At 45.6% G+C, this 14,708-nt stretch overlaps 1 protein-coding gene across 2 annotated transcripts in view; it reads right to left on the minus strand.

Annotated features, from left to right (window-relative positions):
* LOC126259864 (uncharacterized) overlaps positions 1-14,708 on the minus strand; it is an 81,604-nt gene that overhangs the window by 52,623 nt on the left and 14,273 nt on the right. For both annotated transcript variants that reach the window (XM_049956922.1, XM_049956923.1), the window contains exons 3-6: positions 9,879-10,013; positions 9,190-9,398; positions 8,931-9,069; positions 8,667-8,834 (exon numbers count right to left, since the gene is read on the minus strand). In XM_049956922.1, the coding sequence (XP_049812879.1) occupies positions 8,667-8,834; positions 8,931-9,069; positions 9,190-9,398; positions 9,879-10,013 (651 nt within the window). The remainder of the gene's footprint in view (positions 1-8,666; positions 8,835-8,930; positions 9,070-9,189; positions 9,399-9,878; positions 10,014-14,708) is intronic.

The following is a 14,708-nucleotide window of genomic DNA, read 5'->3' on the forward strand; positions in this document are numbered from 1 at the left end:
AGGAAGTTTCATAGCTACAATGTTTCATCATCCTGCTATGTATACAGCCCACACTGCAGCACTCTGTTTAACTGTAACTACTTGGTATGATAGTGATATTCCGACGTCAATTTGGAACCTGCTTTAAACAACTAGATTCATCTGCAAAGTACCTCTTTATTTTGATTCTAGATATAATACATAAACTGAATTTTTTGCTTACTTTAAGATATGTGTTAAAATTATTACACAATTTCTTACATTAATAACTTGCAAACATTAGACACTGGGAACAGCTCACTCTTATTACCACTTAACTTTTTTTTTTTAGAAAATCAGCACTGATTGCACACATGGAAGAGTCTGAGGCATTGGAAGGCTATGGATATATTATTTAATGATAATGCATTTTAAAACCAAATTATAAACTGCAAAACATTTGCATGAGCAGATGTGAACTGATCATAATTTATTAGTTATGAAATGCAGCTTGAAGATGACGAAATCACAGAAAGGTAAGAGACTAAAAAGATGGGACCAGGATAAGTTTCAAAGGAAGCATTAATCAAAACTGACTGATATATTTGAAAGGAATACAGTGAAAGATGACTGGAAACCTTTGAGAAACTAAATAATGAAAGCAACATAGAAACAACCAGACAAAATGGTATGGTGCAGCAGGAACCCTTGAATAAAACATGAAGTATAAATGAATTTAGAAGTAAAGGAGACCACTTGCTGAGTAGATGAAGCATTGAGTCATCGACAGGCACACACTAAAGGGAATGAAAACTAGCTAGCATTCATATTTCAGAAAAAAATACTTTCATAGGGCTAGCATGTGCTCTTGCATTTTTTTACTCAACCTGTTTACTTTTCAGTGAGTGGTCTCCTTTACTTCTAAATTATTTACAGTCTGCCAAAAATTTCTTTACTATCAACATGTGGTATGAAATTTATCAAAAAGAAAATTGACTTGAAGTAACTATAAAATTGTAAGGCTGGGCAGTACATATCTTAAGGAGGTGAAATTCTATCTACTGTCAACAGACATAGTTCAAAAATCGTCCTAGCTTTCAGAATTTTTAGTACTTTAATCAGGAACAAAAAGGGATAGCTGGATAAAGTTAGAAAGGAGGTCAGCTCACTCAGATCTAGGAATGTGGGGATTCACATGCTGTGAGGATGAACAGGAAGTGATGTGATACTGCAGGAAGGAACCGACAAGAGCGTTGAAAGACCTATGTCAGAATGAGGCAACAGAAGTGGACAACATTCAGTGTTATTAAGATCCTTGAGGAAATCTTCCACAAAAAACTGTTCCATCCAATATGCGAGATATGTGGAACTGGTAAAATAGTATCAGACATTTCTGAGATTGTAATGAGCCCAATGCCAAAGAATGCAGGAGCTGACATGTGAACATTACCAAGCTATCATTGTGATAAACCACACTTACAAAATAAAAAATTGTATACAGAAGACCCAAAGAGCTGGGAGGAGACAAAGTGGATGAATACTGGGGCAAACGGCCAAGTAACCCGGACAGCAGGTTGTGAGAACTAAGGAAATTCAAAGATCTGTCCATCCTTCCCAAACCTACCAGCCTTCTGCCCCTGATGAGGGAACTAACGGTTCTGAATGCTAGAAACGGTTTTTCACTTTATGCATCCGAAGGAAGTACTAGAATTTCACACTCTGAAAGTTAATACTTCCTTTTAATTCTATATTTTTCTCAAATGAATGTTTTTTCTGATGTGATACAATTAGTTGGTATAAATTCCTGGCCAAGCAAAGTCTACTAGTATAAAACACAGGTCTTAATTTGAGAAAGAAATTTCTGAGAATGCATGTTTCGAGTACAGAGCATTGTATAGCAGTGAGACATGGACTGTGGGAAAATTGGAACAGAAGAGAATAGAATCATTTGAGATGTGGTGCTACAGAGGAATACTAAAAATAAGCTAGACTGATAAGGTAAGAAATGAGGAGGTTCTCCGGAGAATCGGCGAGGATAGAAATGTATGGAAAACACTGACAAGAAGAAGGGCCAGGATAATAGGACATCTGTTAATATATCAGAGTAACTTCCATGGTTCTAGAGGAAGCTGAAGAGGGTAAAAACTGTAGTGGAAAACAATGACGGATACATTCATGGAACAATTGAGGACGTATGTTACAAGTGCTTCTCCGAGATAAAAGGACTGGTACACAAGAGAAATTCATGGCGGGCTGCATCAGACCAGTCGCAAGACTATATTAACTGTAACAGTATTCTGACACTCCACATGATAGTTCAGACCATATTTAGTTTAATAACATGGATATATAGCTCCTCTGTTCTATAGAAACAACAAAGTTTTTAATTTAAAAATTTCTATTGGGCAAGAGTTGGCTCCAAGTTCATTGGTTGGTTGGGTGGAGAAGGGACCAAACTGTGTGGTCATCAGTCCCTCCGACCTTATATTAACTACAACCGATAAAATCCCACATTAAAAGAGGGAACTACAATATCCATAAAATTATAAACTATTGACAGGGAAGGAAGGAAAAGTTGGAAGAAGAGGTGCGGGAAAGAAAGTGACTAATGACAGTTGTAGGAAGCAGCACAGGTAACAAGAGAAATGCTCAAGACATCAGACCCCATAAGGAAAGGAGTGAGAAGGCAGAGGGCTGAGGTGAACCACCAAGCCCAGTTGAAGCCAATCCAGTCTGGGCGAAGGGGGCAGCAAGAGGGACTGCCATCCCCTCCACTCACCGATAAGGTGGTAGGTCCCTCCCTTAAATAAAGTGATAAAAACCTCAATCATGAATAAAATGTGAAACAAGATCTGCCGTTGAGGCATTGTCAGCCAACACCAGGGGTAGCAAGTCTGGAAAGCTAAAAGTCTGTCGCACGGTAGTTAAGTTGGGGCAGTCCAATATGATGTGAGCCACAGTCAACATCGATCCACAATCACAGAGGAGATAACCGTGAGTCAACCAAGTATGGCCGATGCGGAGCCGGCATAGGACAACAGAGGCGTTACAAGTGGCCCAAGAGGAGGACCGCCACGGAGTTGTAGAATCCTTAATCACCCTGAGCTTGTTCAGCGAAGAAAGAGTGTGCCATTCTGCATCCCACAGGCCTAAAACCTGACGATGGAATGCAGAGTGAAGGTCTATTTCTGGAATGCCAATAGCAAGAGATGGCCTAGTTGTAGCTAACTTAGCCAGTCGATCGGCAAGTTCAATGCCAGGAATCCCAACATGGCCTGGGGTTCAAATGAAAACCACGGAGCATCCACGTTGAGCAAGGAGAGAAAGGGAGTCCTGGATAACAATGAGCAGCGGGTGGCGAGGGAAGCACTGGCCGATAGCGTGCAAACCACTCAGTCAGTCACTACAGATAGTGAAGGATAATCCTGAGCAGGAACGGATGTGGTCCAGTGCGCTCAAGATTGCTACCAATTCTGCAGTAAAAACACTACAGCCATTGGGGAAGGAATGAAGTTCTGTGCGTCGCGCATAGCTGTAAGCAAAACCAGTGCGGGCAGCAACCATGGAGCCATCAGTACAAATCACTGCTGAACCCTGGAATGAACTGCGTAGACAGTAGAATTGGTGGCGAAGAGCCATCAAAGGGACAGAAACCTTTGAATCAATTGAGAGATCAAGACAGAGCAGTGGCCGAGAGACGCACTAAGGATGGGTACATGTGTGAGCAGAGAAGAGAAGCAGTAAAGGGAATTGCTGGAGCTCAGAAAAGAGCGACTGAATGCGGACAGCAATGGTAAGCCCACATCGTGGCCACCACTGTGGCAGGGCGATCTCCATGTCTGGATAAAGGAGATCATAATTAGGGTGCAGCGAATGCGAAGTGCATAAGATATCAGCTGTTGTTGGCGCAAAACTCACAGTGGTGAAATCCCTGCCTCTGCGAGAAGGCTAAGTATGGGGCTAGTCCGGAAGGCACCAGACACACGTTGGACCCCACAGTGGTGGATGGTGTCTAGGACCTGCAGCGTCGAAGGCGGCGCAGAACCATAGACAGGACTTCCATAGTCTAAATGAGACTGGACCAATGCTTGATACTATCGCAGGAGAACAGAGCGGTCTGCACCCAAGGCGGTATTGCACAGACACCTGAGAACATTGAGACGGGACCAGCACGTCCTCTTCAGCTGGCGAAGATGAGGGAGCCATGTCAACCTGGCATTGAATACCAGACCCAAGAAGCGATGGGTGTCCACTACCTCGAGGGGCTGGCCATCGAGGAACAGTTCTGGTTGGGTATGGCCTGTATAGCGACGGCAGAAATGCATGACATGTCTTGGCTACCGAAAACTGGACGCCATGGGAGAGAGCCCATGAGTGCGCCCGGCAGATTGCCCCCTGCAGATGGCATTCTGCAGGGCCCATTACGGAGGAAGCAAGGTAGATACAAAAATCGTCAGCACACAAAGAGCGGGACACTGTCGGCCCAACAGCTGTCACCAAACCATTAAGGAGGGACACTCAGCACAGAACCCTGTAGAACCCCTTTTCTCGCCGATGGGGAGTGCTGTGGGAGCAGCTAACTTGGACCCGAGAAGAGCGACAAAAAAGGATGTTAAGGATAAAAATGGGCAGAGCGCCACGAAGGCCCCATTCGTGAAGGGTGGTGAGAATGTTGTGGTACCAGGTGGTGTCATAGTCTTTATGCACATCAAAGAAGACTGCAAGAAGGTGTTGCCAATGGGCAAAAGCCGACCGGATAGCAGACTCCAGGTGCACCAAGTCATCCACCGTAGAGCAGCTATAGCGAAAACCACTTTGAGTCGATGACAAAAGGTCGCAGGATTCAAGGATTCAAATCAGCCGCCGACTGACTCGCCATGCGTTCACGGAGCTAGCAGAGGGTGGTAATAAGGCTAATTGGACAGTAGCTATCCAACTGAGGCAGCAGCTTCCCTGGCTTCAACACTGGAACAACAAAGCTTTCCTGCCACTGGGTAGGAAAGACTCCCTCACTCTACATATGGTTGAAGAGGGACAGTATACGATGGTGGCCAGCCACCGATAAGTGTTGGAACATTTGGTTATGTATCCAATTTGGTCCAGAAGCCATGTCAGGACAAAGGGTGAGGGCACTGGCGAATTCACACTCGCTGAATGGAGCATTATATGGCTCCAAGCAGCGAGAAACAAAAGACAAAGGCAGTCGTTCTGAGCACTCTTTCAGGAGAAGGAACATGGGCGGATACTGAGCCAATGTCTAAGCTTGAGCAAAGTGTTGAGCAAAATTTTCTGCTACATAGTCTGCATTGGTAAGGGCAACACCAGGCAGAGAAATTCCTGCAACCCCAGTGGGAGGAGGGTGGCAAAAAATTCACCTGAGTTTCACCAAGACTTGTGAAGAGAGGGTGTGTGGTCCTATGGCAGCTACATATCGTTCCCAGCAAATCTGTTTCTGAAAATTGATTAGGTAGTGGGCCCAGGTGCAGAGTCGTTTAAAGACCAGAAGAAGAGCAGTAGAAGGGTGCTGCTTGAAGTGTTTAACACGGCAGCGGTCTTATGGCCGCAGCAATTTCCGGAGTCCACCAAGGGACCATCTTCCGGCATGGGGAAGATGAGGGAGAAGAGATTGCTGAAACAGATGATGAAATGATGGCAGCAGTCAAAATCTGAGTAAATTCATCAACACTGTTGTGTGGCAATACAGGGGGGATGGGAGCAGTGGAGAAGGAACCCCAATCAGCCTTAGATATGGCCCACCTGGGAGGGTGACAGAGTGAGAGAGACTAAAGGAAGGTCAAAACAATCTGATAATGGTCGCTGTCACATAAGTCACTGTAGACTCCCCGCTGAATGGAGGGAAGAATGCCAGGACTGCAGATGGAGAGGTCAATGGTAGAGAAAGAGCTGTGCGCCACACTAAAGTGTGTGGGAGTGCCTGTGTTTAGCAAACAGAGGTCAAGCCCTGCCAGAACAGCTTCAACTGTCCTGCCTAGGGCAGTAGTTTTATGACTACCCCAAAGAGGGTTGTGGGCATTAAAGTCCCCTAATAGCAGGAAGGGCGAAGGGAGTTCTTGAAGGGTGGTGAGGGCATGGGATGTGGGCGGCCTGTCAGATGAGAAGTAGAGATTACGGACTGTGATTGGAGCGGCCAGATGGATCCTGACAGAAATGGCTTCCAGAGTGATAAGGAGAGGAACCCATTTATTAACAGTGTCCTTGCAGGCCAAGGTGCAAACACCACCAGAAGCTCGCAAAGGGCCAATTCGGTTCCGACAAAGCTTGGAACCCACGAAGGGCAGGTGAGTAAGAACTGACAAAATGGGTCTCCTGGAGCACAATACAAGCGGCAGAGTAGAAGGAAAGAAGGGCCGCAACTCTGGAAGGTGACACAAATGCCCATTACAATTCCACTGGAGGATTCTCAAGCTGGAGTCCAAAGGGGAAGCAAAGGGACCGGAGTCGGTCACGCCGCCTAGTCGCCATCCATCACTGATAAGGATGGGGGTAATATCCATATAGGTGGAGTCAGACTGTTGGTTCATTGACTGGGGGAGGGGGAAGCTGGACATCAGGGGGTACCGGAGGGGCCTTGCCCTTCTTGTGTTTCTGCTGCTTCTCTTGGGAAGGAAGATATGGGCAGACTTCAGCGAGGGCGAGCACGGAATTACACCGGGCAATCTTGGCGCCCACCGGTCATGGATCATGCTGCCAATGTGGAGTCTTAGATCACTTTTCAAGGGGGTGCCGGGTAGAGGAGTCGTGAGAGGGAGCTCCAGTACCGGTGGCCACCGAAGGAGGGGAGCACTTCTCTGGCAGGGAAGGGGAGCAGCACCCAAAGGGGTGGGTATGGGTACTGACGGGGAGGGGGAGAGGGAGAGGGGGGAGGAGACTGAAGGCATGGGGCAAATGGGGTGGGGCTGGGAAGAGGAGGGGGTAGGAGGGGGAATGGATGTAACGGAAGCGAAAGTAGAAGACAGACACGGGATGGAGCCATTCATACTTTTGACAAGCCTCAGTGTAGGTGAGCCGATCTAAGGTTTTGTACTCTTGAATCCTTTCTTTCACAAACACCGGGCATACAGGCGAGCGTGGAGAATGCTGCCGATGACAATTTACACACACTGGTGGGGGAGCACAGGCACTCCCCTCATGGAGGGGGCACCCACAGTCATCACAGAGAGGATCAGTGGTGCAGTGGGAAGACGTGTCCAAACCGTAAGCATTTAAAGCATCTCATCGGTGGTGGAATATAAGGTTTTACATCACACCAATACACCATTACCTTGACGTTCTCTGGGAGGACATCCCCTCGAAGGCCAGGATATAGGCGCCTGTAACGGTGCCATTGTTTGGAGGGTCTCGCTGCACACGGTGGATAAAAACGAACCCCTCACCACTCACTCAAGGTTAGCACGGAGCTCCTCATCAGTTTGGAGAAGAAGATCTCTGTGGAATATAATACCCTGTACTGAGTTCACACAGATTGGTGGAGCGTGAGACTGGGATGTCACTGAGACGGTCACAAGCACGCAAGGCGTCAGATTGGGCAGCAGAAGATGTCTTTATGAGCAAAGCACCAGACTGCATTTTACTCACCGATTCCACTTCGCCATACTTATCTTCAATCATCTCCATGAAAAGCAAACGCTTGGTTGTGGCAAAACTCCCACCATATGTCCTGGTACAAACCAGGTACTGAGGGAATGGTTTCAACCCCAGCCGGCCAGCTTGACCCTCCTTCCAATGGGGTGGCCAGGGAGGGGAAGGCCGAAGGATCAGGAGGAGGAGTGTCACGTCTGCTACCGCTCTTAGAGACAGACACAGAATAGTCAGGATGGTGAAGCTTTTGTCACTTCATACGCAAGGCATCCACCCGTGTACTACCCACTCCGATCAGGGGCTCGTCCCGTGGGCGCCACCCAGCCACAGCAAGGGTCGTCTGGAACGGTGGCCATGCCAGGAGTTCTGGTGCCCCAAAGTGATGAGTGTCAACTCCTGGGCATACATGAGACTTTAACAGCTGAGTTACTAGCACTGTGATCCCTGTGGTTTCAGGGGTCTCAGCCAAGTGGGTACTTAACAGTCCCACCAGACAGACTCGCTACCGTGCTGGTGACTTAGCAGGAGGGGGGACCAGGGTGCAAAGAGAAAGGGGAGGGGAAAGGGAGAGGAACCTGCACCATGGATGCTAGGTAGGGAGTTCATCCCCAAATGGCTCACACTGAATGGAAAATTTTGGGAATGGAGGTCAAACCCCAAGGAGACCAAAAACGCCAAAAAGGAGAGGGAAACAGCAAACAAAACAATAGCCAGGACAGCCAGGCAGACATAAATAAGTCCACTAAGAGGGAAAGGAGGGGGCAGGGACAAAGGTGTAAGGAGAGGGAGGGAGAGGAACACTGATGGTAATGCAGCCTGGAAAGGAAAGGAGACTGCAATAGCTTGGGGTCCCGTGCGCGCCACACACGTACCCAAAAAAGGACTGTGGGCCTCCTGGGGGGAGTTGAGGCAATCTGTTACTTCAAACATCTTTGCAATTTTCTTTAGTGTAGGATGTTATGAACTATCCCTTTTACGAAACACTAGTTTTCCAAATGGAAAATTAGTTTCATCTCTACAAATCAAAATTAAAGCTATTTCAGGAGAAACAAACCTTTTATTTCACAAGAAAAACAATAAATAAATAAATAAATAAATTTGATACTAACCTTTCCTTTTCTAAAAAGAGCTTTAACATTTTGAGGCTGGCAACGAAGAACATTATCTACCGATTTCAGGGCAGCATCATATGCCTTTATCTTCATCTGTGCTGCAGCCAAGTTATTGAATACCTTCAACCTATCTTCTAGTAGTTCTTGCAACTGTTTTTCCGCATCCTACAAATATTTGGAAACAAATCAGTGCATAATTACTTGATGAAGCAGGAAATTAACTAATGTTCATTACTGTACTTTTAAAAATTGAATGATTACCTCGGAAATTTCTTTCTTCTCAATAGAGAATCCACCTTCAGCTTCATCCAGAAACTCTATGGCTCGCCTGTAACTCTGTATAGCAAATGAGTATTCTTGCCTGGAAAACCACCAGTTTCCTCGTTCGCGTTTTTTATCGCTAAAATGAAATACGTATAATACATATTGAGATATTAACTGAAAAACACTGTAATTAGTTACCACCACATTCAACCAAATTTTAAAATCATGTACAAAGTACACAATCACAAATCCTTACCCTATTTCTCTGCGTTGGGCAATGGAAAGAGATTCTAGGTCGGGTTCGCCTTCGGCACTCAGTAATTCAATTGTGTACATAAGCTTCGCATCTGGTGGAATATCTGGTGAGCGGCCTAAATTCCCATAAGCAAACCGTGGGCCAACTTCCAGCAAAGCAACTTCACCCACATTCATAAGAGGTAGAGCCAAATCAATTCCCTGTATGACCTGCATATGGGAAAGGTTTCAAAATGAGAAGCCTTGGCAAGAAAACGAGTCCTAGATGAAAGTGCACTTCAGTGTAACAACTTTTCTGTTGCATGCTGCTGTTGGTAACAGTTAATGTGATGAATGATGGGAAATGAACATGATGAATCTTAAGTTTGGTGTGGGTCTCCGGTTGCACTGCTCCTCTGTAATTTCCAACAATTCATAAAAAGAGTTAGCTGGTATTTGTTTTAACCAATACCTCTAAAATATTGACAGACTAAGAAAAGGAAGGGCAATATTTGTGAAAAACCAGATAGGATTGAACAATTCTCATTGGTTACTGTATACTATCACCTGTTTGGCTACAAATGGTAATCAGGTACCAATGGCAGCTAACAAGGGAAACACTGTGGCATACCATAAGTGCACTTTGGCAAGTCATAATATTATTGTGTGTTTCAGCGATGCAATCACAATGAAGTTCAGCCGAGTACTTACCTCAACATCACCAATTTGTATTTTGAGATTTTCAAACTTTTCTACTAGCGTTCCATCTTCAAGGCGCCCCTCTAAATTTATTTCACATATATGTAAATTTTGTGGCCTATACTCATTTTCTGCTTTTTTAATGATCTGTAAGAGATAAAAGATTATCAAATCAATCTTTGCATATCACACACACACACACACACACACACACACACACACACGCACACACACACACACACACACAAAGTAACCAAGTTTATGAAATTAATGATATATAAAAATCTAGGTAAGAGGTATGTTTATGAAATTGTTCTGGTGGTAATGTTTACTTTTACACACAATTCCACATAAATAAAGCTCTAATAAACAACAAAACTGCTCACAAGCTTTTGATGAATATCTGCATGATTTAATTTTTGCTCTACAGTAGAAAGTAAGTTCGAAAACTAATCGGCAATGTCCAAACTCCTTTTTACATGCCTGTCAACCTGCTCAATACTCAAATGTAAGGTGAGTATTTGCTTATTCCCATTACTGGTAAAACCTAGTCATGCTTCATACAAAAATAAGGTATGAAAATGAAAAAAAACGCACAATGACTGGGAGAACGTTAATATTTGTGAAGCAATGTACTCGTTCTACCCCATAGTACGATATTCTGATGGTTCACTGAACACTGACATAACTAATCCATTGCTAGCTGAGTCTATGGAACAATGAAATTTCATTTAAAATTAACTAGAATCTTGTAATCACCAGTCATTCCATGCAATAAAATCACATTTGAGAATGAGCTGCAAGGCTGCCAGTATATAAAGACAAACACAAACATTGTTTTACACACTTAGGAAAAAATGTCAAGGAGGACACACAATGAAACTTCACAGGTTGAGAGGATATGTGATATTTTAATGTTTACAAAACCATGTCAAATTTAGAAAGACTTTGGAGTATGAGTTCGTTCGTTTGTTTTAGGGTGCAAAAACTACAGTCATAAGTGCCCAAGTCGTAACCTTAGACCATCAAGAAGCAAAAGAACTTAAAAGAAAATATCCATTAAGCCCAATCGACAGACGGCAAGAGAGCTAAGAACACAGAAAATATGCTGTAGAAGCAGCGGAGGTCTGGAACCAAAGATTAAATTTCCATTGCCATATTGCTACGATAGATAAAAAGTAAAAGGCGATCGACAGCCCGCGCATCTTTCACTAAAACACCTGATAAATCAGATGGCACAAATACATGAGAATGTGAGTGGTTAAAGAAAGGGCATTTGGTCAGGAAATGGCGAACTGTCAAAGATTGTGACAATGAGCACAAAGTGGTCGGGGGATCGCCACGAATGACAATGGCTAAAATAACAGTGTCCAATACGCAGCATAGCTAAATTGATCTCCTCGTGGTGAGATGGCCAAGATTATGTTGGCCAAGCTGCTGGGAGAGTTCTAATTCCCCACAGCTTGTTTCTCTGAAGAGAAGATCAGTGGTGATACCGAAGTGACACCACCTGCCAACAGATGGCTACATGGAGATCATCCAAAGAAATGGAAGAAATAGCGGACCAAGGTAGGAGGACTGCAGCCTTGGCAGCACCATCAGCAGCCTCATTTCCTGTCAGACCAATGAGACCAAGAACCCACAAACATTCTGGTGGCCCCCTCAAGAGTGAGCATGTCTAAGATTTCTTGGACCCATTGCACTAAGTGATGGACTGCGTACAGCACACAGAGGCTCTGAAAGACACAGGGAATTGGAGCAGATGACAATTGAAAAGCCTGCATCTCCAGATTTACTGCATGGCCTGATACAGGGTGTAGAGCTCTACCGTACCAAAAATCATCAGTGCAAATGATGAAAGCACAATCAACACCACGGTCAGTCCGAGAGCCATCAGTGTACACAAAAGTCGAGAAACTTACAGTGATAGACTGAATATGGAATAATTTCCTTAGGAAGGAAACGAAATCCAATGTGAACACAGGCAATCACACAAAGCCAAAGTGGTGAAGGGTTTACACCAACCGTGGAAGGTGCAGGTAGTGTGAGGTCAAGCTGCTGGAGCAATAGTCGAAAGCGAACTCCAGGAGGTAACAGAAGAGGGGCGCACTCCATACTGGCAGTCAAAGGAGTCCTCAAAGGAGGAGGCATTGGAGGGTTGGCTGTACATGTCACACAAACAGCATGTGTATCTGCTGAATAGAACACATCACGCCGGTATGACAGCAGTAGTTCAGCAGCAGCTCCTGCATGGAAACCAGGCTAGTGTAAAAGATGCCAGTGTAAAAGACACCAGTGGCTGTATGGATTCCACAATGGTAGATACTTAGACAGCATTAAGATCGACATATGCATAAACAAAACACCCATAGTCTAGTTTCGAATGGACAAGGGATCAGTACACGCGGAAGAGGGTGGTCTGATCCGCTCCAGAGGAAGTACTGCTTAGGATACACAGCACACTGAGGGACCAGGCACAGCAGGCAGCAAATACATGGAGGACCAAGAAAGTTTCCTATCAAGCACAGTCCCAGGACTTTTGTAGTTTCAGTGAACCAAGAGCAACAGGCTCAAGATGTAAAGATGGTGGAAGAAACCCACTGCACCACCAGAAATTCATACAAACGGTTTTGCCAGTGTAAAAGCAAAAGCCACTGTTGATACTCCATGAGTAAAGACTACCAGGACATTGCTGAAGACACCACTCAAGGAGACAAGTCCAAGGAGCAATGCAATAGACTGCAAAGTTGTCAACGAAAAGGGAGCCAGAGGACAACTTCGTCTTTCAAAAATTTCTGAAGGAAACGGGGCAGGCAGCCTCAAAACTGCATTTTTTTTTAGGACGCAAAACTGCTATTGTCATTAGCGCCCGGTCCGTGACTTAGGAAACAGTAAAAAACGAAAATGGAAACCAGCAGCAATGGGAACGAAACTCAAAAAATTGGAGAAACTAAAAGCAGAAGGAAAGCTTAAAAATCCACTTGTCACCAAAAAAAGCTTCAAATGACTGACATCTCACTGGCACTAATAAACTCGAGAACGCGATCGGCCAAGCGCGTGTCATCTGCGAAAATGTATGATATATCAGGCGACAGCTGTAGACGGGCGCATAACGGAGTAAAATAGGGGCACTCGATTAAAAGGTGTCTTACCGTCCACAGCTGAGAGCAGTGGGGACACAGTGGGGGAGGATCGCCGCTTAAAAGATGTCGATGGCTAAAAAGACAGTGCCCTATCCGGAGTCTAGTTAAAATTATCTCCTCCCGACGACGCGTTCGGGAGGAACAGGTCCAAGCACAGGGAAGAGCTTTCACGTCCCGCAATTTATTATGGGGAAGTGTCGACCAATGTGCGTACCATAAAAGAACAACACGATGACATAAAACGCTCCGTAGATCGGCGAAGGGAATTGATCGAATAGCTGGCCGAAGAAGAGAGACTGCAGCCTTGGCCGCTATATCGGCCGCCTCACTTCCACAGATACCAACGGGTCCCGGGAGCCAGAGGAACGCCCCCAGGTGGAGCAAGCGCAGACAGTCCTGAATCCGGTGGACCAGAGGGTGCACAGGGTAGAGTGCTTGGAGACTGAGGAGAGAGAGCTGAGATAATCTGAACAGATAACATACTGTACCCACTGATGGCAGCGGATGTATTGGACAGCCTGGAGAACAGCGTAAAGCTCCGCAGTATACACCGAACACTGGTCGGGAAGCCGAAATTGATTTGGGGTGTTGCCAACAATATAGGCACTCCCTACACCTAACAATGTTTTCGAGCCATCAGTGTGAATAAATGTGGCTTTCTTCATTTGTGCACATAGAGAAGCAAATGCCCGACAAACAAGTGAAGGGGTACCATCCTTGGGAAATCGACAAAGGTCACGGAGCAGGCAGATCCGGGGACGGAGCCAAGGCGGTGCTGTACCCCAAGTTGTCAAGAAGGTTTTAGGAAAGTGGAAAGAAAGAGAATGGAGCAGTTGACGGAAGCGGACTCCCAGTGGTAGTAGGGAGGAAGGGCGGCTTGCATCCCCTACATCCAAGGAGGCGTCGAAAAAAAATGTCATGGGCTGGATTAGCAGGCATGGAAGACAGATGGCTAGCATAACGACTCAGAAGGACTGCTCGCCGATTGGACAGCAGAGGTTCAGCAGTCTCAGCATGAAGGCTTTCCACAGGGCTGGTGTAAAAAGCTCCAGACACTAAACGTAATCCGCGGTGGTGGATAGAGTCAAGACGGCGAAGAATAGACGGCCGAGCAGAGGAGTAGACTATGCTTCCATAGCCCAATTTCGAGCGCACTAAGGCGCGATAGAGTTGGAGAAGGATCACTCGGTCTCCTCCCCAGGAGGTATCATTCAGGACACGGAGTGTGTTGAGGGATCGCAGACAGCGAGCCGAAAGATAGGAAACGTTGGAGGACCAGCACAGTTTTCTGTCAAACATAAGACCCAAGAATTTAGCGACGTCCGAAAATGGAAGGTTGACAGGTCCTAGATGTAAGGAGGGTGGAAGAAACACCTTACGTTGCCAAAAATTAACACAAACGGTCTTACTGGGAGAAAAACGGAAGCCGGTTTTGATGCTCCAAGAGTGGAGGCGATCGAGACATCCTTGAAGACGTCGTTCAAGAAGGCTGGTCCGTTTAGAGCTGTAGTAGATCGCAAAATCGTCCACAAAGAGGGAGCCCGAGACATCAGGAAGGAGACAATCCATAATTGGATTTATGGCAATGGCAAACAGTACAACACTTAGCACAGAGTCCTGGGGTAGCCCATTTTCTGGGGAGAAAGTACGGGAGAGAGTAGTGTTCACCCGCACTCTAAATGTGCGCTCTGCCATAAAT

The sequence above is a fragment of the Schistocerca nitens genome, chromosome 5 (assembly GCF_023898315.1).
Source record: "Schistocerca nitens isolate TAMUIC-IGC-003100 chromosome 5, iqSchNite1.1, whole genome shotgun sequence".
NCBI lineage: Eukaryota > Metazoa > Arthropoda > Insecta > Orthoptera > Acrididae > Schistocerca > Schistocerca nitens.